The 27,683-nt window shown below is 38.5% G+C and overlaps 4 protein-coding genes across 5 annotated transcripts; all 4 read right to left on the reverse strand.

Annotated features, from left to right (window-relative positions):
- Positions 1-5,358: 5,358 nt before the first annotated feature.
- On the reverse strand, positions 5,359-14,563 carry LOC105389551. The gene is made up of 17 exons (XM_048621813.1): positions 14,367-14,563; positions 13,886-14,015; positions 13,389-13,593; positions 12,732-12,854; positions 12,255-12,377; positions 11,846-11,945; positions 11,151-11,255; positions 10,785-10,940; positions 9,305-9,490; positions 8,684-8,813; positions 8,119-8,338; positions 7,735-7,857; positions 7,506-7,628; positions 7,027-7,126; positions 6,483-6,587; positions 5,920-6,075; positions 5,359-5,642 (listed from the first exon to the last, which is right to left on the reverse strand). The coding sequence occupies exons 1-17, from the start codon at positions 14,544-14,546 to the stop codon at positions 5,586-5,588; spliced, it is 2,322 nt and encodes a 773-aa protein (XP_048477770.1). The 5' UTR covers positions 14,547-14,563; the 3' UTR covers positions 5,359-5,585.
- On the reverse strand, positions 8,447-9,517 carry LOC125488569. Its single transcript, XM_048621905.1, has 2 exons — positions 9,305-9,517; positions 8,447-8,813 (listed from the first exon to the last, which is right to left on the reverse strand). Exons 1-2 carry the CDS (start codon positions 9,485-9,487, stop codon positions 8,637-8,639), a joined length of 360 nt encoding a protein of 119 aa, XP_048477862.1. The 5' UTR covers positions 9,488-9,517; the 3' UTR covers positions 8,447-8,636.
- Positions 14,564-15,354: 791 nt separating the features above from the next.
- On the reverse strand, positions 15,355-21,727 carry LOC105380751 (odorant receptor 94a). 2 transcript variants are annotated; one of them, XM_048621904.1, is made up of 10 exons: positions 21,417-21,727; positions 20,955-21,143; positions 20,416-20,545; positions 20,016-20,220; positions 19,546-19,668; positions 18,627-18,749; positions 18,334-18,433; positions 18,119-18,223; positions 17,151-17,306; positions 15,355-15,682 (listed from the first exon to the last, which is right to left on the reverse strand). In XM_048621904.1, exons 2-10 carry the CDS (start codon positions 21,138-21,140, stop codon positions 15,617-15,619), a joined length of 1,194 nt encoding a protein of 397 aa, XP_048477861.1. In that variant the 5' UTR covers positions 21,141-21,143; positions 21,417-21,727; the 3' UTR covers positions 15,355-15,616. The 2 variants fall into 2 exon arrangements, with proteins under 2 accessions (XP_048477861.1, XP_048477860.1); XM_048621903.1 differs by having other exon boundaries at positions 21,409-21,727.
- A 614-nt stretch (positions 21,728-22,341) lies between these two features.
- On the reverse strand, positions 22,342-26,031 carry LOC105389539 (glutathione S-transferase 1-1). The gene is made up of 5 exons (XM_011560668.3): positions 25,891-26,031; positions 24,320-24,467; positions 23,734-23,934; positions 23,285-23,493; positions 22,342-22,913 (listed from the first exon to the last, which is right to left on the reverse strand). Exons 2-5 carry the CDS (start codon positions 24,461-24,463, stop codon positions 22,796-22,798), a joined length of 672 nt encoding a protein of 223 aa, XP_011558970.2. The 5' UTR covers positions 24,464-24,467; positions 25,891-26,031; the 3' UTR covers positions 22,342-22,795.
- Positions 26,032-27,683: the final 1,652 nt, after the last annotated feature.

Genomic DNA, 27,683 nt, shown 5'->3' on the forward strand with positions numbered 1-27,683 from the left:
GCTTCTCAAACATGCTGACAAAGCTTTTTGTCAATAACGAGATTTAATTTGAAAAGTATTACCCTAATGAGCTCCGTACGCGTGGTGAAGGCGCGAAATGAGGGTAATGCTAACTTAAACAAATATTTTGTCTCGGCTTTTATATCTGGCTAATTCTTGGAAACGTTCTTATGTTCATTTCTGTAATTAAATTCTGTGTAAGTAAGCCCGTTTGAGCCGTTGAGTTGCGTACCGGGATCACTGAGTAGTAAGTGTGAGGAAAATTCAGATTAGACGTGAGTTAGGGCGCGTTCGCATTAATAGCTCGCTAATGACGCGGCTCGAGCGAGACGGCCCGCCAACTGCGACATTAGAGCCTTGTTATTTGGCTATTTCATTAAGTTACACCTGGGATTTCCTGAAAAATATCCAAGTGACACAGAAATGGGTCATCCATGCCACTAATAGACGTATGCTTCTATTAATATGGCTCGCCTGTCTCCCTGCACGCTGCGGATAGATTCCTCTTTACAATTTCCTTCCCGAATTGATTTCGCTAGTATTGAGATGTAGCCCGACAATTGACGGAGATATTTCAACGCCAGGTTGAGAATAGCTCCCAAATTAAGCACCAACGAGACAGGGCACAGTTCTATGCGCTGATAGATTCAACCAAATTAGGTAACTCGACTCGAGTGCTCGATATTCGGGAAACGGTAATTAATTTCGACATTTAAGCTATGGGGTAATTAATATCTGAACAGACTTGTACAGCGGTTAATTAATGTAAACAATACACGGAAATAAATATTAGCCTGTCATGTCAGTGCCAGGCAAAGTTAATATTGATAGAATTACCGCGTCGTTTGTGGACTGTTTTAAAATGCCTATACTTGTTTACGGGTTTGTAATCGCGTTACGTCACTCGCTCACTTTGCATAAGTTAAAGAACGTGTTATTAGCGCAGCTAGACCACGGCAGGCTCGCTGTGACTCGCTTCTGCTAATGTCCGTCTGACGATAGTTCCAACCATGTATAAAAGAAAGGGTTTAAATAATTTTTATAAGAATTTGACATCGGAAGCCGATCAAATTATAACATTCTATGATATGCCGTATCAGTAACGAGTATCATGTAGCCTAAACATTATAATTTAAAGGAGTAAATTGACTTCTTTACCATTACAACTTCACGTTTATCCACCCCTAAAAGTATCAATTTACTAACACTTACCGAGCGACCTACACCCCAATTCTTTACCAGAACCGTCTCACACTTAAACTAAGCCTCACCGAGGGCTGCGGGGGCGGGACGAGGGGCGCGGGGGGCGCGGGGGGGTGCAACACACGGATTCAATTAGCGCGCAGTGAGCGGCGAGACATGTAACACGCCACCGGGTGGTACAGCCTGTCTGCTGCGGCTACCTGCCACTACACCACTTAGACCCACCTCCCGCGGCCAGGGTATGAGATTCTAGCGGGCCTGATGGAAGGACTTCTCCATCATAATTTACTATAGTTTGCCCATCTTAGAAATCCGAATAAGTTGCTTCCAAAGCGATATTTCTATTTTGTAAATGTACTATAATTTGTAATTATAGTTTGCACATCATAGAAATCGGAAATAGTAGCTTTGTGCTTCCAAAGCGAATTTTTTATTGGTAAATTGTGCTACGCTGTGCTACGCGATTGCTACGAGCTACAAGCTACGCCGTAGCAGTTCGTAGCAGTTTGTACTAAATCGATATTTTTTTTATAATATTCCTAAAATTAAATTCGTTACACAATTACATATGTATCAAACAAAAACATTTTATAATCCATATATGACATAAACATTTAAAAAATATATACAGTTTTATATACTCTCAGGCCTTGTACCAAACTCACGGGCCCACCTCCAAATCACGTTACTTCGCGGCTATCACCCTATTCTGTTACTAGTTAGCGGCGCACGCCCTCCGTATCACTTCTTGCCTTTACGTAAAGATAGCCGAGTGGGCTAGTGGTTAAGTGCTGGGCCTGTCAGCTAATGTTCTCATGGTTGAATTCTACAGGAAAGATGATGATTGATTTAGGGAAACTTTCAAAATAATAATGAATACACTTGTTAACTAAATAAGTATTTATTTGACTGCAATTGATGTTTTAATAAGCAAGTGATATACATAATTATATGCCCAGTAGCTAGGTATTAAAAATCAGTCTTTCATGTAAGCCACTTTAGCATTCTAATCTCTCTCCGGACTGAAATGTTTAGGACGTAATATAATCCAGTTAAGCACATTGTATGGTGGCATATTAGGTAACTGTATTTGGGTTCGGGTGTGAAACAGTATAGTCGGGTGCGTAGTGACTCAGAACAATCTGTAAGACTTTAGTGTGATTTATAAATGCATGTACTTACTTACTTAGTTATTTTAAAACAAACATAAATAAAAAAATACTGAAATATTCAGTAAAATATTGCGTACATAAATATATATTTATTTACGTAATATTTTAATGAAAATTTAATTAATTTAGTCAAGTCAATTGACTTCACTTTATAAGATGATCTGTTGATATTTATTATTGTTTTTAAAATACTGATTTCCAAAGCAATCTACATTTCAAAAACGTAAAATCACCTAAAAAACCTCACTTTTCCACTCAATAATTTATAAGTATTTCACAAACCCCAAACCATCCAGCATAAAATTGTACCCACCTACACATATCACCACGAAGTTTTCCAATAAGCGAGAGTGAAATAAAAGAACACTAATCTAGACTAAGTGAATCACGCGTGACTTCACTGCATCTGTCTACTTCCATCCGTAGCGCGGCGAGTGAGACGGGTTCTAATGTTGTTACACGGCATGTTACGCGGTGACTCTTAATTGAATCCGAGAATTTGCGAGAAACAAGATTGAAATGCACAATGACTTTGTGACTTTGTGAGGAGCTACGCGGCGCGCCGAGTGACACAAAAGATTCACAACGTGAAACCAGACGCTGTATTCGGGACGAATTAGCGATTCCAAGGCGATAGTATATAGCGATTAGTTTTCCTAATTTATTTATACTCAGTACAATTAATTTATGTAAGGTCCTGTTTCACAATGTCTGGTTAGTCGCTACCTGTAAGATTAAATACATGCTGTCACTCTTTGTTATTATTTGTTTGACAGTGATAGCATGTATTTTATCTCACAGTTAGAGACTAATCAGACATTGAGAAAAAGGGCCTTAGGCTATCAACTGTTAGTTGTCCCTCATACGGCTCATACGGGATACGGCTTATGTGTGTGTACAGGTACAGCAAAATTCAATCTTTATTACGATGTTTGAAATTTGACAATGCTTAAAATCAGTTTTACTTACATATGTCTACTTTTGTGGTAAGACGGATAATGTATTTTCCTATGTCGATGTATCGCTGAGTTTCCCTGAATAGGGCAGTTGACAGACTTACTTTGTGTACTGCCGTGGATGTACATTACATACGTGTGTAAGTAAAAAGGTTTTAAATCCAACCTACTCTCCTAATTAACTAAAAACACCGCTATTTTCTTTTAAAAGTATGATATGATAATATGATATTTAGAATTTAATACATTAATTAATTCTACAACAAAATCTAAGACCAACAAACAACAACGCACAAAACATATCATCTCATTAGCGAAAACATATTCACAATTTTGTACCTGCAAAATCTTAATAAATTCTACTTTTGCGGTGGCGCGGAAACTTTTGGCTTGCGTGGTTCAAGACGGCTTTTAGTTAGTGTACCTTTGTGTTTTGTAACAATCGTGGAAGATAATAGAACTAGGCCCGGCGGGGTCGCCCATTGTTCACTAATGCAACGTCAAACTGGCGCAAGCTTTAAGGTTATTAAGCATTTGTAATACTGAAGCCCCTATTGTACCATAGAGTGAGAGGGTCCATTTGTAACTGTCTCACTAAAGATTTGTTTAGATCTTCTAATGGATTGATACGCATTGTGTGTTAGGTAAACGGGCTGTGTTTTTCATATTTAAATTTTTCTTTTTAGGCTTAGCTAGCGGGTCAACGGACGTACCTTGAAAACGTTACAATAGTTCAGAAAGAAAGAAAGAATATAAGTTTGTTTTCTCCTAAATGTGTGTCTGTGGCAATGTAATCGAATGGTAATCTATTACTGAGCTATAAATAAGAAAGGTACGATAATCCAAGCTAAGTATCCTTATTTTTAGAAGCACGCAATTATTAGCTCGCTACTATTAGAAGAGATTACCTTATGAATTATATTCTTTACATGCAGCAAGTACCTATCTATCCTAAACCAACACGTGTAAACTCACCTCCCGTTTTGCTTTTGTTTATAACAATTTTCCAAAACAAAAGAAAAACTATTCGAAATCCAAACACGCCAGTGTTTACCTTCGACGGGGGAGCGGGGGCGATGTGAAAACGAATAGCCTTACTAAGCCCGGGGCTGATTGGAAGTGCGTTTAATTTGAGGCCACCGAATGAATGCCTGCAATACGCCGGTTTTGGATGTACTTAACATTTGAGCCCTTTGGGATCTCGCTTAATTATTGAGCGCCGGAATCCACGGCTGCAGTGGAAATGTATCAGCTTACACAACAATTTACGGCAGCGTCGAACGAGAGCTTTCAAATAACGAGACTTGTTTTTGGATCTCACACGCTATTCTTATTCGGGCTTAATTGCATTCAAAATTCATTGGTCTTGCGCTCTTCACTTGTAGTATGTCACCCAAATACATATACTTTCAGATACCGATAGGTAAATCTTATTAATTACGAGTACTGTATATAAAATATTCATAATATTGTTCTCCAGGAAAAGATACAGGATAATTTCCATTAAGTATACAAACTCAAGCTCGCTTTAATATACTTACGCTCACATAATTGTAAACAATTCTTTATTAGAGGCCAAAGAAAACAATAAAGATGGGGTGTTAAAATAAAAAGGACGACGACATTCGCAGCGCAAAAATCTTCGCTACAATTACGGCGGGCGGTTGTTATCTGAGAATGCTTGTAAACTTTTCTTTTCAGTAACCTTGTATTTTCACCAACCCTTATTCTTACGACACAGAATCGCAAGTAGCTCGGCAGCGCGATAAGGGAAGTTTGCGGGTGTTAAAGGGATTCTTCGGGAACGTTCCCGGGTTTGGGCGTTTAATTAGATGTTTTAATGAATGTCGGCTCACGTGCTCTGAAAGCGGCCCATTACCTGCGTAATTCACGCAAATAACGATAACAATGGTGGAGGCGACGACTGTTCGGCCGAGCCCCCCCGAGCTGGAGAAAGGAAGAAGGAATCTCGGGGAATTCTTATTAATTTTATATTAATCTCGTTATTTTTTATGCGGATTTTTCCTTGTTGTTAAATTATTGTGTGCTGCTCGATGTTAGCGGATGTCTTTGTGTTTGACGAAATTAAAAGTAATCAATGGATTCAGCGTCGAGTGTTGCGTACTTTATTGCTACAAAAACTGTGTTGAATGAAAAAAACTTTGATAATAAAATTTACAATTGCACGATTCACAATTCACCGACAAGATTTAAATGTTTAAAACAATAATACACATAAGATTAAGTATAATGATTAGATTTCTTTGGATTTGTTCAGCACTGCGTAAAATGTGTACGATGATTTCAGCACCTAAAAGAAACAATACAAAATTAGTACACTTGTCCAAAATAAATAATGCACATGCAGATCTTCACACCCGAATCATTAGATCGTAAGAGCTTTAAAAAACACTTGCATTTTGCACCTTGTTCGAAAGAAATAGGAGTCAATATCATGTGTCACATAATCGAAAACAACCGATCTGTCATAGATTTCTATGCGCATTATCAATTTTGGAGCACTGTACTTATACTTTTACATATTTTCAATACATTTCAATAATAAAATAAGGTAATTATAAAAATACCTGAACTAATGTGCTTGCGGAGAGTGGTATGATGTATCCCGCCACCACTTGTATGGGAGTCCTGACTCTCTCCAGGAATATAAACAGCGACCTGCGATGAGTCACGGGGAGCTGCAGCCAGTCCATACTGTATGCGGAGTTCGATATTTTATCACTCTGCAATAAAAATGAAATCATTATTACAGAGGATTTTACATTCGTGTCTAAATTATGGTAGAATGGCTATGAGCGAACAAAACAATTATTATCTAAGCAAGAAAACGGTTCGTTTCGCCTCAACAAGTTTCCATATGGGAATAACGGAAAGTTAAAATATGTTAATCCTGGGTGTCAACTACATTCTAAATTATTATAAAAGTTCAATAGTTTTTCCATGAAATAGTTTCGAACAAACATCCATCTATCCATAATCCTGATTAAACCTACCGAGTAGAGTGGCGTGACAGTATCCTCGGCAGATCCTCGTCCATTGAACGGCTAGCAACTGACCGAGTGCTCGGCCGAGGATACTCCCCGCCACTCTACTGGGTAGGTGTAATCAGAGTAGTAAGTCGTGGACTTGCCTCGATGGCCAGTCGGTTCCCGAAGAGGCAGTACAGCACCAGCTCCACCATCACGCACGTGATGTACGTGATCATCGAGCAGAACTCCACCGAGGCCGGGTTCATCTACAAACACACATACACGCCGAGTTGCAGAAACGAAACCGAGCTTGGATCCTGTCTGCTGACGAATTATCTTTTTTGTTAGGTTATACAGAATGTTGTATAGAGTCAAAGTGTATACAAATACTGCTATCTGCTATTAAGAGATATCACTCTTCTTTTTTGTCAACCGTGTGGACTCGGCCTAAAACCCTTCCTTCATTTGAAGAAGACCCGTGCCCCAGCAGTGGGGACAAGTGAGGTCGTGATGATGCCCTCTTTTCGTCGGGGGTTGAAAAGTAGAGTTACTTTTCAACCCCCGACGAAAATAGGGATACTTATAACGAATTTTGGCCATGTTTCATCGGTTTAGTAGTTCGAAATTTCTTCGACTTTTAGTGTTGAATGACGGGGGTTTTAAAGTTGGTTAGGTTAGTTTATAGTTGGCTTCCCTAGCACTTACATCAACAGCTCTGTATGCAGTGGTGCAGAAGATCCAGCCAGTCACCACGATTTGACAAAACATGGCGCCGCCGAATATGTCTTCTATGTTTACAGCCATTCTGAAGTACGCAAGAAATTAATTAGCTCATTATTTCGTTTTTATAATCAATCATGCATTGGATTATATGATGTTTGTAGGTAACATGACAATCATCACCAATACCAGCCTCTGGGTTACCTACCGATCAAATTTCAATCTATACATACCTTATTGTTAAATTAAAACGTTTTTAAGACAAATAATACCTTTAGTTCATCTTAAATTAATCCAGATTTCCTCAGTGTAAATAACGTAATGTGGTCAACTGCATTAGTAGCTGTACACTTTAGTACCTTGTGAAACTTACAAACTGCCTATTCAAACATTAACGGTTGGTTATGTAGTCATTTGATTAGGTACAAAAGTGTATAGCTACTTATACAGCTGCCCGTACATACCGGACTATTTCTTTATGGTGTAAGAGTGATACTGTAAACAGTTTGTGAAAGGCCTCCGAGAAACTGATCGACTCTTGGCGAGCTTTTTCATGACTTCTTGCGACTGCTGTCTCCAGGTCTAGCCTGCGAAGGTTCTAATACTTTTGATATACTGACACCTTATACTATATCTTTAACCCTAGACGGAAAAGAGAGGTGATAAATTTAACGTGTATTGTAATTTACTTACCTTAAAATACGAATCTGTGCAGTACACTGGCCTAGAAGACAAGACATAAATACATCCAGGGTTGAGTTTATGTAGGCATGGTTCACCCATTGTATCGATAAATACACCATGATTATGTAGAAGCTGAAAGAAACGTAAATTTATGTCTACAAACCTAATATTCAACCTTGTGCTCTGATTACCATTTTTTATGTTTATATTTTCGATTTATAGCACATTCTTACTATGTTAATAATAACTTATTTACTTGTGTGAATGCAATGTCCATGCACAATGCTTCGCCACCTTAATTACGAAATCATTAGCCTATCATCCAAATCTTCTTGACCACACTGAAGGGCATTGAGCACTTATATACGATTACTTAATTATATGAAAACTTACTTGGGTGCCTTATTAATTTCAACGGGAAACAATAAAGGGAATCGGATCTCATGGCCTCGAGAATACTGCACTATGGGAACGAGAAGCCATACGAGGCAAGACAGGTTCCCCATGAAGTTGAAGATGTATAGAGTCGACTTGGCGCTGGCCACTTGGGTTAGCAGGATCTCCCTGTGATGATGACCTTCTTGGTTGAATAGAGGACCTGGAATTTTGAGCGTTTCATTTCATGCTTAAATAACTTCTGTTACAACTGTCTGAAGATGGAATGGCGCTTTTATTACAGCATTGTTTTAAATATTGGTGCATGATATTAACGTGGAATTTGGAACGACCTCCGGCTCAATGGACCGCCGACCATAAACAGGTAGCTGATATTATCTGGAGTGGATATAGATGGCCGGGGAGAGTGTTGTAGCGGTTCTTGGAAGCGGCCTATGTGTGTTAGACTGTCATATTAGTAAATTTTGGTTTGGGTTTAAAATATAAAATTAAAATATCCTTCTAAAAATTATTATTCATAATTTGTTATAAATACAAGTATAATACTTAATGTTACAAAAACCTTTCATAGTATTTAGGAGCTTCTCAACTCTGTCAGCTTTCAGCAAAAGAACCATTTTCTTGTAGATGAAGTCGATGTACGAAAATAACTTGAATAATCCGTAAATTACTTGATCTGGATTACCTCGTACCTAAAAAGTAGGGATTACTTTAAAAATATATTGCAAAATAATGATAAGGTGATTCGAGCTTTGACGCCCACACTTTGAAAGTTGGTCAACATAATATGGCAAGGGAAGAGTGGGAAGAGGTAACCACGACAACGTCGATACCATGATGAGAGCCTCATGCGGAAAATAATTCCGTGGGTCACAGAATCTCTGATTCCATTAGTCTAACACCTCAGTTGACCCATTTAGACTTTCACATTCTGACTCATGTGTGCTACCCGATAGATAAGTTGTAATTTTACCTCTACATAGCTTAACTGTGTGATTCTCAAAATTAAAAAAAAAACTCAGAAACTAAAACATTACATTACGGGTAAATTTGGATACCCGTCGTGGATGTAAGCAATCAAAAAAAAAATTTGAACGCCAAGGTATGAACCACCCCTTATATACCTAATCTCAATAATCTTGTAATTTTAACGCCATTCCAAAAACAAAGTCCTAATACAAACCGTGTAAACATAAGCTAACTCCTGAGCTACATACAAGTAGGGGAGGAAGATGACAAAGCCCATGTAGACCCGGTGTAGTCTGTACCTCCATGGAGGCGTGGAGCCGCGGTCCAGGTGGTAGGAGCCGCTCGCCCGGAGCACCCTCAAGTGGGGTTCCATACTGCTGAACGCCAGCTCTGACATAGCCTGGTTTGATACAACTGGCGGAAAAAGGTGGGTGCACCCTACGGACCGCGGCGGAGAGATGTGCTGAATTTATGATAAAATAAAAAGTAGGATAGAGCTGGTTTCCTAGACGTAGTGGTAGCGTTTGAGCTTTAGCTATTGTGTCCAGTATTTAAAGTGGAACTAGGAAGGAGTCGAATTGTAGGTTTAATATCGTTTTAATTATTATCATTTAGTAGGTGTCGGATGTCAGGAATAGTTAATCAAATACAGGTTTATGGTAAATCAATTAGAAACTCAAAATAGGATTTACTAGCCGTATAATTACTAATATTAATTAATTTATTATTAAAGGAGGCTATAGTAAGGTCAAAGAGGAAACGTCGCTTTGTTTTATATGCATGAGTTATTTGATTAGTTCGATCAGTCGGTCGCAAGGCAAAACGTATGTCGTGGCCCGTGGGCGAATCGAGGCACTGGGAATATCGAAACCTGCCTCAGCACATCATGTGTCACGTCTCGGCGGCATTATTTGATCCAATATTTATCATTATGATTTTCCCTGAATAAAAAAGCCATATAATCGCAGATATAAGTGAAAAAATTTGACACGAAAATAGAGTTCATTGAAGAAAAAGTCCTTAGTGCTGGGTCACAAAGCTTGGTTCGAATTTTCACTCTACATTTATGCCAAATGGGATTTCAAAAGAAATAATGTAAGTATTTATTTCCTCATTGTGTAACGTGTTAGATGTTACCATAATAAATAAGAATGAGAGAGAGAGAGAGAAATCGGAGCTAGCTGTGATGATGCACTGGCACTTTAATCAACTCCTGCGCAGATATTCTATGTAGTCTGAATGATATTGACCGCCATCGTATTCAGGTTAAAACAAACAAAATAATTTTACTTAGTTAGATTTATTGCATCAAAAAACTAGACTATCTAACCATGAGTGTAAGAGAAAAAAAAATGTATTCATATAAATTATATGAAGTACTTGATTATTCTTCTTTAGTTGTAGACAGCACTGCGTAAAACGTGTAAGATGATTTCAACACCTAAAACAATAAATCTCAAGTTACAACATACTCGTATTTGGGTCACAATATCGTTAAATTCAAAACTTAAGTATATCGTAAAAATTCTAAACCTCTTATTTTACTACTAGTTGACGCCTATTTATGCTTCAATCGGAAGCATTTATAATTAATAAGTCCGAATACAAGGCTAAATTACACCTTTTTGTTTCAGAATTTCAACGGGATAGCCGACGGAAACCTGGGTAAAAGCTCTACTGAAGTTAATAAATACCTGTACTAATGTGGCTGCTGAGAGTGGTATAATATGCCCCGCCACCACTTGTATGGGAGTCCTGACTCTCTCCAGGAAAATCAACAGCGACCTGCGATGAGTCACGGGGAGTTGTAGCCAGTCCATGATGTATGCCGAGTTCAATATTTTGTCGCTCTACAACAAAATAACACATTTACATATTTGATTATTTATTTACCAATGGAAAGATGTATTTAAACTAGAGGTAACTCTGGGACTATCCGTCTTAAAGGTATCCATTTTTTTTACTATGGAGAAAATCTTAGTTTGTAATGGACCTTTTGTCGTAGAGAAATATGATACTAACAACCACCAAGAAAAAAACGAATGAAACATTAGCTTTACCTCGATTGCAAGTTGGTTGCCATTATTGCAATATAAGACCAGTTGTACGAAAACGCAAGATAGGTACGTCACCATTGAAATAAATTCTATTGACTTCAGGTCCATCTGCAAACATACAAAATGGGGTGTTGTAGAAGGGATATTATTATTCTAAAATTAATTTTTAAAAATAGCTCTTCCTCTCTGCTACGTTTACCTACACTGTACATTTAAAAAATGTCAAACATATGAGATAAACGCATTGCAATCGCATTCGACGCCCGAATGGCGCAGTGGTTAGTGGCCCTGACTGCTATGCCGAAGGTCCCGGGTTCGATTCCCGGCTGGGGCAGATATTTGTTTAAACACAGATATTTGTTCTCGGGTCTTGGGTGTTGATATTTATATTTAGTATCTATCTATCTATGTATTTGTGTAGATATATCAGCTGTCCGACACCCATAACACAGGTTCTACCTAGCTTGGGGTCGGATGGCCGTGTGTGAAGATGTCCCCACATATTATTATTATTATTATATTATTATTATTCTCCTAACTCATTTGGACTAAAATATTTCATGCTTTTAACATGTTCCTTTTCGTTCACGATATTGATTATTCCTCCTACTGAGTATTTTTCAGTTCAGTTTTTTTTTCGTTTCTTTATGCAAAATACTTGTCTTATATTCAAAATGTATTTAAAACAATTGACTGACATCCACGACTCTGTAGGCGGTGGTGCAGATGATCCAGCCCGTGACGCAGATTTGACAAAACGCAGCTCCTCCAAACACTTTCTGTGTATTGGTTACCATCCTGTAAACCACAAAGTACCAACCTTTAGTACAGGTTTTCATAGTTTGCAAAATTTAAAAGGCTATAAACCAGTACTAGATCGTCAGTAAACTTTAAGTAAAGTTTAGTTTCATGTATCAATTATATACATCCTCTGTAAGACTTCGGAAGCATTTTCGTACCATAGGAAGGTACAAATGAAATCTGCACGCTGTCCTTTTTATAAAGTATGTATTTACACTATTACTTGGCCAGAAAAAAATTGTTCAAACTCATGATACCATGACACCTACATAAAAATATATATACCTCTAAAATCAAAATACTAACCGGGAAATTTCATTGAAGTGTAAAAGTGAAACTGTAAAAACATGATGAAATGCATCAGAGAAACTGATATTTTCCTGTCGAGCCTTCTCGTGGCTTCGTTCAACTGCAGACTCCAAGTCCAGCCTGGAAAATAATGCATTTAAAAAATTTAATCTATTCTAAAATAGCTTTATGAAATATATTCGTTTCAAAGCTTTTCATTGCATAAATATTGACTCCTTGGCACTCTTAGTGGCTTGGTTTTCTTCTGTTTTTGGCTAGTTTATCTTCGGTTATCGGTTGCATTCCTATGAAGTTATGGTTAAATTTTTACATACGATTTATCCTCATATTTAACAGGTGTTAACTTGAAATAATCGACATTCGCCGACATAATGGTCTAAACCAATACCAGTAGTCGTGAATTAACGATTAAAACTTAACCATATTTGTGATGAAACTTTTGTAACGGAAAGTGACCGAACCTTAACAAATTACCTTAAAATGTAAACTTGTGTAGTGCACTGAGCCAGCATGTACGACGCAAACAGATCGAAGGTACATTGTACAACGGCATGGTACTCCCATTGTACAAATAAATACAGCATCACTATGTAGAAACTGAAACATGAAAGCCATCAAATCTACTCTACATTATACTTACTGACGAGCAATGAAAGAAGAAGCAGTAGCCAAAAGCCCAAGCGTGGTTCTTCGACCTAAACTATTTTATCCTTACTAATCCTTACTTCCTTACTAATATTATAAATGCGAAAGTAACTGTGTCTGTCTGTCTGTCTGTCTGTCTGTCTGTCTGTCTGTCTGTCTGTTACCTTTTCACGCCAAAACTACTGAACGGATTTGAATGAAATTTGGTATACATATGGTCTAGACCCTGAGAAAGAACATAGGCTACTTTTTATCCCGGAATTCCCACGGGAAAACTTTTTAAGGTGAAGCGAAGCTCGCGGGGACAGCTAGTATATAAATAAAGTAAAATTTTAAACTCTATACAAATTAAAAGTGAGTTTTTAGTTAGCGTAGCAAGTATGACTATGGAGGCATATTAGCAATATAAAAAATAATAACTTCATAAATAAAGGAAATTATTTTAGATTATGATATTATCAGAAAAGTCAAAATTCAGTAGCTTACTTAACCGGTTTATTAGGATCAATCGGCATCCACAGTGGAAAATACAAGTCATAGCCGCGGAAATGCTCAAAGGTGGGGAACGCCATCCAAAAGAAACAGGAACAAAGGGCCAGATAGTGGAAGAGTTTTAGGCTGGACAAGGCGCGGGCCGCGTGGTTGGTGAGGATTTCCCTGTGAGCTGCATCGTCTTGGTTGAAAAGAGGGCCTGAAAATATGAGTATTAAAACAGGACTCATAAAAACAGGGGTAAACAGTAAATGTGTTAAAATGAAATCAACTAAAAACACATAAGCAGGCTACAGGCAGGACATAGGCCTCTTCTAGGATTAGGGTTTTTGCCATTTGGATTGGAGTCATCACACAACAATATTTTTTAACAGCCTATCAACCTACAGTTTACCCGAATCATTACAATTGCTTTACGTAGGTAATATGCTAGTTTCTATGTTAAATTACAGAAATTAGGAAGATATTATTCACAGACACTACAAAGAAACCTTTCATAACATGCAGCAATTCATAAACTTGATCAGCATCCAGCAGCAACACCATCTTCTTGTAGATCATGTTGATGTACGACAGCAGCAGAAACATGGAGTCCATCACCTGGACTGCGTCGTGGCGAACCTTTCAACAAACGTATATAAAAAGGCATTTTTTTCAGATTATAAATATGAATAAAATGACATTTTGTTACTATTTCATTGACAAACACAAGATCTCTAGAGCCCCGTGAAAAGATGAGAATACCGTCAGTGGTTGCCTGCCTAAGGTGCGCCAGACATAGGTATAGGAAGTCACTCGGTGTGGCTCTTTCTACTTTCGGGCATAAAATGGCTGAACTGACTGACAAATCTTATTATAAGTAAGGTGATTCGTTACCAACTATTCGACCCTAGGCAGGGCTGTGAGGAATTTCCAGTAACGTTTTATCATCTCTTTTCTACATAAGCTTAGTTTGCTTAAACCATAGGTTACCTTATACATGTGTCCCAAATTCTGCAAAGCGTACAAGTACGGAATGACAGTCATGAGGGCGGTGTATGCCTGGTGCAGCCGGTACTTCCACGGAGGGACGTCTCGCTCCAGCGGCAGAATCCCGCTCACTTGGAGCATCTTCACATGTGGGGACAGGCTTTTGTAGGAGAGCTTTTCCATAATGGGAAAAACTACTTAATCTCTGACCAAATTTTTACAGGTGGAAATTGAATTGTTTAACAATATCCTTGAAGTTGTGTGTCGAAGCGAATGTTATTACTAACAGGATAGAGATATTTTTTTCAGAACCGAGTGGCTTCTGTGACTTTGCGTGGATAACTCTTTAGGCTTTCAATGGGGATCCAAGACCTAATTTGCCAATAATACATTAAAATCTGTAATGACTCAATTAGTAGCAATTAGTTGCTAAATATACTTTTTAAGATATGTATGTAAGTATAAATTCACATTATTATTTCAATAGGTACTTATAAGTTTTTCCCGTGAGCCCCGCTTTGTCTATTTTTCCCGTAGTGATTCAGGTAAAAGCAGGTAGTTGGATTGTTTGATTTTTCTAGATCCAGTGGAACTAAGTAGCTATCTGTTTTCCTTAATTCTAGAAGAGTAAAAACGACATAAAACATTCTAAGTACAAACCAACAAAATTTATAATATATATAGAAAATTTATAATCATGTATAGAAATACACAATCGTATATACATACTTATATGAATTCGTAAATCTAAGTTAGCTAGAGTATGTTCTATAGAATTAATCTAATTGACGGATTAATAATGTACAGATATTACCTCAGTAAGCTAATTACAGCGTGTAATAAGTTGCTAATAATGCGTTAAATTGTTAAGCTGATAATGGGTTTCGTTCTCACATTGATTAATATTATTAGCTTAAATATGTAGAATTAACAGCTTAGATATTAGGATGACTGCATCTGTAGTAGTCTTTCGTGACAGGTCTATGCCCAAACAGGCCAGGTCCAACACTGTATTAATTTTGGGAAGAGGGTTAGAGGTAAGAATAATACAAGGTTATCAAGTCATCTATTTTTATATTATTTTACCTAGGTGCTTTCGTTCTACTGGACAGAGGCTTAAATAATTATAATACTGTATATAATACTGTTTTTTTTTTATCCGACTGTGAAAAACTCGGATAGTCAAATAAGTATATAAGAGCACTTTTATATGTCATTTTGTACGTATGCATTTTAAATCAAATTAAGTAGTTTTATATGTGTTCTGAAACGCTAGTAGTCTTCAAAACGGCATAGAAAGTGTACGAAGATCGAAGAATCTGAAACAAAAAATATCATCTGGAACTATAAATGCAAAACAAACTGTATTTATTTATGTATTCACTAGGAATTAGGGTTTCTGCTCGAGAATTCTCGAGCTCGAGAAGATTCGAGAAATTCGGCTTGGTTCGAGACGAGAAAAAAATCTGAAGATTCGAGAATTTCTCGAGCCTTGAGATAAAAATTAAGAATATTCAATTCGAATTTTCTTGCGCTGCTAAACAACACACACGCATACCATGCGCGTGTATTATGATTTATTCATATGTTTCATCTCCATTTAACCCAGTGCTGTACTGATAATACCAGTGAATGATTAAAAGATAACGTAGTAATAGTTACGTACTGTTTCTTAGTTCAGGTGGACCAAAAGAAGTCATCCGATGTTGTTTGGCTCTCATTTTCTTCTAAATGAAAAACTTCGATTTTTGATTATCGCTGAGTTGCAGAAAGGAACTTTAAGTTAATGTCAGCATTAAATCTTTGTCTGTCTCTTTCTGTCCGTATACTGTCAAAGCAAGGCAGGTATACATTTAAGGTCATCATTAGCTTAAAGTTCCTTTCTGCAACTCAGCGTATGTTTATTTAAACATTTACAATTTTATTGGTAAAGTCGAGAAGATGATATCGGCCAAATGGGCGCTGTCACATTTATTGCCATAAGGGCTCGTTCCATGGTATTTCTCATGACTGTTCAGCGAAAACTTCGGGCGAGAGATTCTCGCACTCGTGTCGAATGTTGTCCTTAAGGGCTTCCAGAGACAGGAGCTTATTCACATAAACTTACTTCAAAAAACCTCAGAAAAACTGTCTGAAATGGTTAAATCGGGCGATATTGCAGGGAAAAATTACAGATAAAACGAAAAAAAAGGCGACCCGAAAACTGAATGAACACAATTATTCCGCATTCTTGGGGAGTATATCACTCTCCACAGCTTCTGAACTTGTATTCTGCATTTGTCTAGTCCACCAATATAAAAACTGATTTGAAATTGGCGGCCATTTGCACAAATGAGAGCAACTTCCAATAGGGTGATTACCTTAATTTGGCCCACCTTGTACTAGTACCTAGCTAGACAGCTAATTATGAGTATAAGTAGAGTATTTTCTTTGTGATTAAGTTGAAAAAGTAAAAAAAGGAGATTTTTTAATTTAAATTAATGCTTTTTCCTAAAGGTCTTCTTAGAAAGGCTCGAGACTCGAGAAGACTCGAGAATTTGGGCTCGAGAATTCTCGAAGCTCGAGAACGAAAACAGGTCGACAAATCAGAAACCCTACTAGGAATGTTATCGTTCCACCAATCACAGCGCCGTATTTAGGGTACATGGCGATATAGTGACGTTTACCTACGTCGATAACGAACCCGTGTAGCGGCAGATGCTTAGATTATGCATGCGTCAAGAAACTTATCTATATGATGTATATGCTTAGGATTGACGGATATGGATTTTCGACAAGAAGGTTTACCGACAAGAAGGTGCCTGCAGACAGCGGTATGATGGTGCCGGCCATGGTGTGCACAGGCCTCTTCACGCGCTCCATGAAGATGAGCAGCGAGCGCCGGTGTCGAGTGTCCAGTTGCAGCCAGTCCATGTTGTAGGCGGAGTAGAGGAGTTGCTCGCTCTGGTGGAATAAGGGATTAGCAGTGAGGTTTTACCCAAAGGGTGTAGGGTTGCCAGAATTGACGACCGAATGGTGTAGCGGTTGCTCGCTCTAGTGGGGAATTAGGGAATAAGTGATGAGCAGTCCGGCTCCGGGTGTAGGGCCGCCAGAATTGACGACCGAATGGAGCGGTGGTAGCTCAGTCGGGTAAGCGCCCGCTTCTCACGCAAGAGATGCGGGTTCGAATCCCGGCGCTGACATGTACCAATGAGTTCTTTTAACTTAAGTACAGTGTATACCATCGCTCTTACGGTGAAGGAAAACATCGTGAGGAAACCTGCATATCTAGATTTAGCACATCTAGATATGTGAACCCACCAATCCGTAGTGGACCAGCGTGGTGGGAAATGGTCCAAGCTTAGGAAGGCAGTTTAGACCTTGGGGATATGCACAAAGGTTCCACTCGAGAGAGCCAGGTGCAGGTACTTACACCCCCATAGAGAATAGAATAGAATAGAATAGACGGCCGAATGGTGTAGCGGTGACCCTGACTGTTATGTCGAAGGTCGCCGCCGGTTCGATTCCCGATCGTGTAGATGTTATTTAAAAGTCAGATATTTGTACCCTCCGAGTCTTGGGGAATAAGTACCTATATAATATTTATCTATCTAGGTATCTGTGTAGATATATCAGCGGTCTGATACCCATATCACAGGCTCTGCCTAGTTTGGTCGAATGAGGAGGGTAACAACTCATCACACTACCGCTTTCGGATTCTTCTCGGCATAGTGGAGGCAAATGATGAGAAAAATAGACTGGAGATAGTCACTTACTTCATAGGAGAGTCCATTCCCAAAGTAGCAGTAAAGAGCTATTTCTATCAACACACAAATCATGTATGAGACCATGGATGCGAAATCAATAGACATTGGATTAATCTGAAAACAGATAAAATCGATTCTAATTCTAGTAAATAACTTAGGTAATCAGGTAACTATGTATAAAAAATTTAGTAATGGGTATTGCGCGATACTAATACTAAACTTACATTCACACATCTGTATGTGCTTGTGCAAAAAATCCAGCCAGTCACCAAGAAAAGGCAAAAAATGGAACCACCAAAAATATATTCCATGCCCTTGGCTAACCTGAAAAAAATAGGTTTTTTTGCTGAAAACTCAACGAGTTAAATACATAGTAAAGACCATATCAAATAAATAGCTTTAGTTCTTTCTTACGACGTGTGTCCCTGTTTCTTGTACCTAAGTTACAAAATAAAATCGGAACTTCCGTTCCTTTCATAGCCGACTGCCTGACACTAAACATTACATGACCACAAACCTTATAATTTCATTATAATGCAGCAAGAGCATCTTGAACTTTTCTTGGAACACATCATGAAAAACTCGACCTTCCTTTAGTGCTTTCTCCTTGCTCGTCTCAACTAGTGTCTCTAGATCAATCCTGGAATACACCATGATTATGTCAACAATACTGGACTGGACCGAATTATTGTAGGTATGTGGGGCGCATGGCAAGCTGTGACAATAGTAGGTATACTGTTACCCAGTTATTTAGTCCCCAAGGCAGGGTTTGGAGCCTGAGCGTAGCGTGGGCGCTAATAGCCCTAGGGACTATAATTAGAAGTTCACCCCAGGTTAACAGTATGATTTTCATTGCGAATAATAAGATATTTAAAATAACATTAATGTATTTTTTTTCTAGTTTCTTCTTTTTAGGTAGTAGGTATATTAATAACAAAAAAATATCAATAAAGCACAGTTGATACGTTACTCGGGGAGGCTCCATTCGTGCCCCTATATCGTTACCAATATATATGTTCCTACACCACACACACTCACATCCTCACAGACTCACCCCACTGCCTGCTGAAATGTTTTTGCATGCCCCAGGGCAGACGCATGGATGTGTACATTGTGTAGAAAAGGTAAATAGACGCACACTGCTTGCTATACAAAACAATCACATCACAGCGAAAAAAAAAACAGTTAGGTATATTCGCGTTGGTCTGTGAGACCAGACTAGTAACTAAACGGTTAATCTTTTCTTTTTCAGGACTAATGATCTACGTATTGAAACTGAAAACTACTGATAAAACTACGGGAACTTATCTAATGAAAATTTCGGAAACCTCCTTTGACGCTTCATAAAATGGATACCCCGGAGTAGCAGGTACCTACTATGCTACTAATATAGGAAATAGGTCTTTCTGCAAAATCCACGGCGTGAGCAGACTTGCCTCAAATAACTGAGTTGATACATGCACTGTGCGAGGAGGGCAGAAGCAAACAGGTCTGCATTGCAGTCGTTGCACCCCAGCCACGATGTTACCAGCCAGTAATAGAAAAGCACAAAGTAGAAACTGAAAATTGAAAATTTTACATTTACATACAGAGCTACTGGTATTTCATTCCATAAATACATAGGCAGGCATGCTTTTGAAATTGAACAATTTTCTAAAATTCTGAAATGTCAATGAATTCTTTGGTCATTGGAAAAGGCACAAAAATATGTATATAGGGTGATTAGGTAATTATCCGATACTTACAATATTTTGTATGGGTTGTAGAGGAAGGCATTTAACTATCCAATGCCTTATCCAAAACTCAAACATTTGTAAGGTAAAAAATTACTAACTTAATTATTGATTTTAATTTAAAATGTGTAGACAACCAGTCCAGGACAGGTCCAAGAATACTAGTCACTCACTAGGTCCGGTGGTTGTGGTCAAAGGGCAGCCAGATAGCGAAGTCCAACTCACTGCCGCTGAGATGCATCACCATGGACTTGAGGGTCCAGAGCACACACGTGACCTGGGTCAGGCCGAACGCCCAATTGTGTATGAACTTGGCGCGCCTGGCTAAGTCACGGAGGATCATCTTTTGTCGCTCGTCGTCTCGGTTGAAGAGTGGACCTGCGGGATTTAATGAGGTCTTCCAAAAAGGTGAAAACTTCTAATATTTTTTTGTTTTCAGAGGTTTGAGGGGGAAAATTTAAGCTATCTTTAAGAGTCACAGCCTATTTACTTAACTATTTAATCACTACTTTCTTACACGATTACTTATAGATCCATTTAGACACTATATTTAATACAATTATTATGTGGTACCTTTAACAATGTCCATGAGGCCTTCAACCTCATCCGCGTAGAGCCACAGGATCACCTGCTTGTAGACGCTGGCCACAAATGACAGGAACAGGTACATGGAATCTATCACTTTGTCCGTGTCACTGCGCACCTAGAACAGTTTCACCATTATCACCACCTTCATATACTTAACGATCTCCTTCGACCACTGATAGTTGTGGTTAGTCTTTTATTTTAGTTACACCATCTTTTGGCATTGTTTCGCTGGAGTCTATAATGGTATATTTTAATATGCTGCAATCTTAGTGCGATATCACACTATGCTTTGCGGTTCTACACCCTAAAGTTTTTTCCTTGTGTTTTGCTAAACCATAATTATGACCTACAGATTACAATTTTTTTAACTTTCTTTGTCGCACTGCTAAGAAAGTGAAAATGCACGTAACACCCATTTAAGTGAGTTAAGAAGATACAACTAATAATCAATCCACTACACAATCATTGTAATCCACATAAATCCAACCTAACGCCCTCCACTAACTCTTCGCAACTCTGATTACCTGGTACATATACACGACCTCCTGAGAGGCGTACACCAGCGGCACCAGCAGAGAGAACCTCATGAAGGCCTGGTGCAGCAGGAAGGTGGACCGAGGAGTGGTCCGCGGGTCCAGCTGGAACAAACCGCTGGTACGGAGCACCTTCAGGTGAGGCCTGAACACGGATATGGCCAGGTTTTCCTCCATTTTCTGGTGGGATAAATCATTGTCCGGATCGTTACAGTACTCTGTTACGGTAGTTGTGGTAAAAATGCTAAGTTGCAGAAAGGAACTTTCAATTTCATTAAATATTTTAATTGTGTGGCTTTATGCCTAACACAGCAAAAGGAAGGACTTTAAACTGGACTTAAAACTTGTATGGAATAAGTACAAGCTATCAAAGCTTTCACTAAAAAATATATTTGACTTGTGATATACCTAGACATTAACATGTTATATATCTGTAATTCAATACCATCTTACGTTTTGGCTAAGCCACTGCGGTGGTGTCACTCCCTCCGATGTTGTATTAACTCTGTATTCCGTGAAGGTACATTAAATTTATTCCACACACAATATTTGTCTGGAGGCGTTGTGTTGTCACTTGTAAAACTTGTAATTTGTCACATTATGTTGTCGCTAGATCTAATTTCAGTGCTATAATATTTCAGGTGTCATTTAAGTTCTCGGCGTGACGCCTCCGAATATACGGAGTGCTGTAATTTCATATTTATGGTAACATGTGTAGGTAGATCAGAGGTAGGAACATACACCATTTTTCATTTTAATTTAGGTCCTTTTATTTATTTATTACATACGAAAAAAATATACAACAACATTATAATAAATATACAAATTTATAATTCAATTGCTAAATAAATGAATTTTTATCTTTATCTTATCTTTAATTTTATATGTGAGCCTTAAGATTCTTGTAAAATGATGTATCTAGACAAGCAATATCTAAGGATGAAAAAGCAGTGACATAACAGCGATGTCACTCAGGCCCAATTTTTTATCGGATGAGTATTTTATATTAAAATCAGTGTCCGACAGGTGTGGGTAGCTTCATATAAGATAATACTCTACCACTGGAACATCCCATAAACATCGGACTCGATAGGTAGGAACTGAGGGTAGTAATATTTCTCAAGCTAAATTTTATTAAGTGAAATGACTACCCTGTATATATGATTTACCTAAATATCGGTAGCTTATGTACCTAAGTAGATAAACATATGTTACTTTCACATGTTTCATCACACAAAGCAATGAAACAATACTACATCATGATTTAAACCTATTATTAAATGTAACCTTATATCAATTAACCATAAGAAGATAAAGGATAAGAAAATAAAAAACAACGCTTTCGTGTCGATATATTTTTGTATTTGAAAATATATTATGCAATTACATAATTACTTTAAAAAAATACTGCATAGAGAGGTATGAGTAGTAATAGTACATTATTATTTTTCAAAAATGCCTATTAAATGCATTATAATTATTGCAAATACCATTGCATTGGGGTAACGTTGTTACATACAGAATCGTAAATAAAATACTAAGCAGGTACACTATAACCACGTACAGTCAGGTTCATTAGTAGCTATATAAGTACTTACACTTCTGTACCTTGTCAAACTAACCTATTCATTCAAACATTCAGTTTGTATATTGCTACTAATGAAGCTGACCATACTAACGCATACGACACCTTTAGGGCGAGGCCCCTTTGGCGCGTAGCCATATTTTTTTTATAACCGGGTTCCTTTGGGACATCGCGATTAAACGTAGACCATCGCACCAAAGAGGTCTCTCCGTTAGAGTTACTTAAATTATTGTGCCGTATCTGCAGTCTACTTGGCTGCGGCCTTCTTCGCTTTGAACTCCTTGATGAATGAGCGGAAGTTCTCCAGTCCAGCCAGGTTCTCCTCCTCGTAGCCCTCCACCGAGCTCTGGAGGTGCTCGTACCATCTGGAATGTTCCATACAATCAGTATAATGTAGAGAGGTTACTTTATTGATAGACCGTCACCAGCTTCCCCTGTAGTATCATCTATAGGGGCTCGATACATAAATGCCAGGACATCCTTAGACATGGTTTTAGGCTGCGTGCCCAGAAGGCAAACTGTCAGCCCGTTATGCGTTACTAGGCAAAGGCAAAAATAAGTATAAAACTGTACACACTCGGCTTACTAAGCCGATACGCTGACAAGCAGACGTAGAAGCAGAGTAAATTTAGGGACAATCGCTGACTAACCAGAGTGCGACAGCACATGTATACAAGAATCATATGATACGATACTTTTAATACCGTTAAATTAGATAATTGTTAAAAAACCTTACTTGACAATGTTGGGATACTGCTTCAAGTCAACAATATCGCTGACATCAATGGTAGAGATGGTGGCTACGAGGGAAAAGTCAGCGATGGTGAGGTTGGGTCCAGCCGCGTACTTGGACTCTCCCAGGAAAGTGTTCAGGTGGGCCAGAGCCTCGTTCAACTTCTTCAGATCTTCTGCGTTTTCAGGGGCAGTGCCGAATACTTGGGGGTACTGAAAATGGGAATAGTTCTTTGAGTTCTTTGAAGCAATTTAGCCAGCACCACCAAAAGGGTCATATCTTCAACTAGTCGCATCTAAACCGTCAAGGTATAGCGAATGTATGATCGGGGTCTCATTATTATTTTCAGTCACCAGTAGTTTACTACTGTACCTCTTAGACCTAGATAAGTGTATGTTATGTCCAGCGGTTTTGATAGCTTTGATGGTACTTTTGAAGGTAAAGATACTCACAAAGTATACAGCGTATTTGGCGTACAGGGTGCCCAAATCGAAGTCCAGTCTCTGGTCGACCAGAGCCCTGGCTTTAGGCTCTTCAGGGTACAGGGAGGAACCCTTAGAATACTTGTTGACGAGGTAGCGCATGATGGTGCGAGACTCCCAGAGAGCGAACCCGTCGTCCACTATTGTCGGGATCGTGTGCTGAGGGTTGATCTGGAATTCGACACCATATATTAATGTAGGATTGAATAAATAAGCCTGATTTATAATTCCTAACAAAAGTGAGTAGTGCAGAAACTTTGCGGGAAACGCGAAAGGAGCATGCAAGATTGGCGTCATATGCACGCTGAGCAGTCAGCGATTGATATTAATCTGACCGACTAATCCTCTCATCACGGTGATATAAACTCTACTCCCTCTAGGTCAAATACGCTAACAAGACGACACATAGCTGATGAGTCTCAGGTTTGGTTCGGTCCGCACAGAAATGAAAAACGTCTGCATTGAAGTTTCGTCGCTGGCCTTTGGCGGCCTCCTCGTCGTCGTTCCAATTATAAAAAGCCGGCAGGTACGGTGGGTATTCTCAACAGTTCCTTACCTTCACGAACTCCGGCTTCAGATGCTCTCCAGCCATCAGGTCGAGGTGGTGGACCGTGAGTGGCTTCCCCAGCGCGCGAGCAGTCAGCCGCACGGCGCGGCACGGGGCCGAGCCCTGCATCTCGTACAACTCTATGGCAGGCATGGTGCTGGCAACCAACACAGTTACAGTTAAAAAGAATAACAAGATTCAAATTTTAAAAATTGTTCTTTTATAAATTCTATCTCAACTGAAGGCCAAAAGAACCCCAAAGTAAAACAAAAAGTCGGGCTTTTGCTTCGATGTTCGGAAACGGTTTAAATTTTGAGTTCCTTCTCAAACTTGTTATCTTGTGTGTTCGTTTATTGCAATAATCTATTGTTTTCATGTAGCTGTCGCTAATTACAGCTTTATCAGACACTTTATTGTATAGATAACACAGTACTGTTTCTATAGCACCATAATTACCACTCGTAGATAAGATTGCGCAAGTGTCTTTTTGATGATTTTGATGATAGCGGACAATAATCAGAACCTCCGAATCTACGTTTATGTAAGCTATAATTGCACTCTGGTACCGTACTACATGGTGTAAGTTCCCAACCTAATCCAAAATAAACTCTGAATTCATTGGGAAACCTTGGTTTCCAACTTTTTTTTCAAAGGCTTAAGTTAGGTATGAGTTATCATCAGATAGGTATGTAGGTATCTATTGGAGATGCATTTGGAAAGTGGCCAACTTTAAGGTTTCTTTCAAAAATCATATCTGCTTACTAGAAAGCCTATTTGGTCCGGTATACGTACTAACTTATCCATATTTTAATAAAATTTCCATGGGTAGTCGGTGTAGGTACATAACATACAGCCATTGAAAATGAAGTATGTAATTACAAAATGTTCTTTTCCATAACGTATTAGGTAGGCAGGTACTTGCTTGCTTTCTCGTGCGTTTTAGTAGGACCTCTCCCAGTGCTAGTTATCACATATTTTTTATCCAACTGCTGAAGATGTCCCGAAACGGGACTATATTGTCAATATAAATCAATCCCACTCTACTGACTACTTACTACGACTCAGTTAGGTACGAGTATTGAAGATGTGTGTTTTTATAATCTTGACTAGATTTTACTGTTCCCTGGTCAAACAAAACAAATAAAACTACTTATACATTTATCGTAGTTAATTAGCTTGTTTCAAACGCTTAAAGATTTACGCATTAAGATAACATTAAAATTAACATGAAATATAGTGTATCGCTTTGTGACAAATTTTTGCATGTGAATAATAATTGTGAGGAACCCATAATTATTAAAATGTAAACTCTTTAAACACCTATAAGTACTGTACCACTTTTCGTGCAAATAAACTATTTCTATTCTATTTCTATTTCTTTAGTGACACAGGTGGTAGGTATCTTGTATGGTACTTACCTGAATCTACTTACCTAATTAAAAACGTAAATAATAAATATGTAAAAACCGGGCCCTAAATAAGGTCAAAGGCTAGGTGGTGAATAGGACGCGGACGGTATGATACATTAGCTCTCAGCTAGAGCACTGTTAAAAAAAATACTCCATAAAATTGAAACTTACAGATTTTAGTCAAATAATATTCCAAACAACACAAACACAGACCGCACCTCTTGAACACTCAACGAATGAATGAATAGCGGCAATAGCGTGTTTGTGCCATCCAGCCGAGAGATCAAATTAAATATAACTATAGGCACATACCTACCTACATTCCTACATAATCTAATGGTATACGAACGTGACGAATTCGAGTTACAAGGTCAAAAGTTGATTGCTGTTGGGCCGGAGTTGGCGCGATGGTGCATTAAGATTATTAAAACTAAATTATTTTAAAAAATCGCCTAAGTGTGAGTCGGACTCGCGCATGAAGGGTTCCGTTTTTCGTAACCTAATAAACGAAGTCCGAACCCTACACAAAATGACACCATAGATAGGCGCTATGATGGTGAAATCGATAGTAGCAGTGTGGCACTATGAAGTTTATTGTTCATACTTACTTGTAATACTTACAAGAATCGTTGTTTTTATGAGCTTTCCATTCCAAATACCCGCCCTTATGCTTACATACCTACATTCCAGACCTAGGCAGTATGTTTGTATGTAAGTATAAGGTTTGGTTCCGGACCAAAACATGTTCACATAGTATATGTATACCTAGAGGGCCCGTACAGGGTGACGTGCCGCGCCAATTTTGGGTTTTCAATGCTCTTCACACAGCACACGCAGTGACACGCACACATGTAAGTTTGCACAGTGGGTCGATAAACTTTTACTCGCCAACTTTATTGACAATTATGTTCAAGTACATTTTGGGTGATTTTAGGGTAAGTAAGTATAATTCTTACTTACACTGGTAGGCACCAGGAAAGAGTAGAAATTAATAGGGGTGCCACTTTACTCTATACTCGGAACCCGATTAGCTTTCTCAAACAAATGTGGTATTTACTTGTAGAAAGGTAACTACAAGTATTAAAGTGTAGATAATAAGTTTCGGGCATCCTCCAGCCAACTGAACCCCGATGACAAAGCAAAGTAAATACATAGTGTCGCAAAAGGGCTAAAAGGGGATGACTCAAGGAGTCATTCTGGACAACTTTTGTTCTACGAGATTTGCAAATTCGCGAAAAAAAATATTCGTTTTCCATGGTAAAAAGTCACATGTCCAACAAAGTTTCTATTTTGATGTATGAGGCCCGGGTCTCCTATTTACTCCGTAGGTCGCGTCAAGTGTCACCGCCGTAGGCCGCATCACGATGCTCATAACATCTACGCGTCAACGTCGGCGTGTGAGGGAGACCGCATCAGTACATTTCTATAGTGAGCATCGTGACGCAGCCTACGGCGTGACGCTGGACGCGACCTACGGCGTAAATAGGAGACCAAGGCCTGAGGTATTGTTAGAAGCGTATTGATGGCGCGATGGTTATAGCCTCCTGACCCCGAGAGGTATAAATGTATGCACTGTTCTTAAATTTTAAAGAAAATAAAATTTTAAGTACTGAACTGTTTTGTCACTTTGTCAAAGAACAAATTGTTTAAGGGATAGGTACTTTATAAAACTTTAAAGGAATAACAGGGATACTCCATAAAACTTTTAATATAGGTATTTTTAAACTATATATTATATATTTTTTCAATGTCCTACTCATAGCACGCCAGGTGTCAGGAGGATAGGCTATGTGACGTTCCATTAAAATGTACATAGCGCCCTCTAGAGGACATAACGTGATGATCGAAAAAATAATTATTCAACTTTGCCGTGTAAGGTATCAAATGAAAGGGCTTGATTTTCACATTACAAAAATATGCATATTGAAGGTATTTAAATAACAACACCAAAATTATTGAAATAA

Source organism: Plutella xylostella, chromosome 6 (genome assembly GCF_932276165.1).
Source record: "Plutella xylostella chromosome 6, ilPluXylo3.1, whole genome shotgun sequence".
NCBI lineage: Eukaryota > Metazoa > Arthropoda > Insecta > Lepidoptera > Plutellidae > Plutella > Plutella xylostella.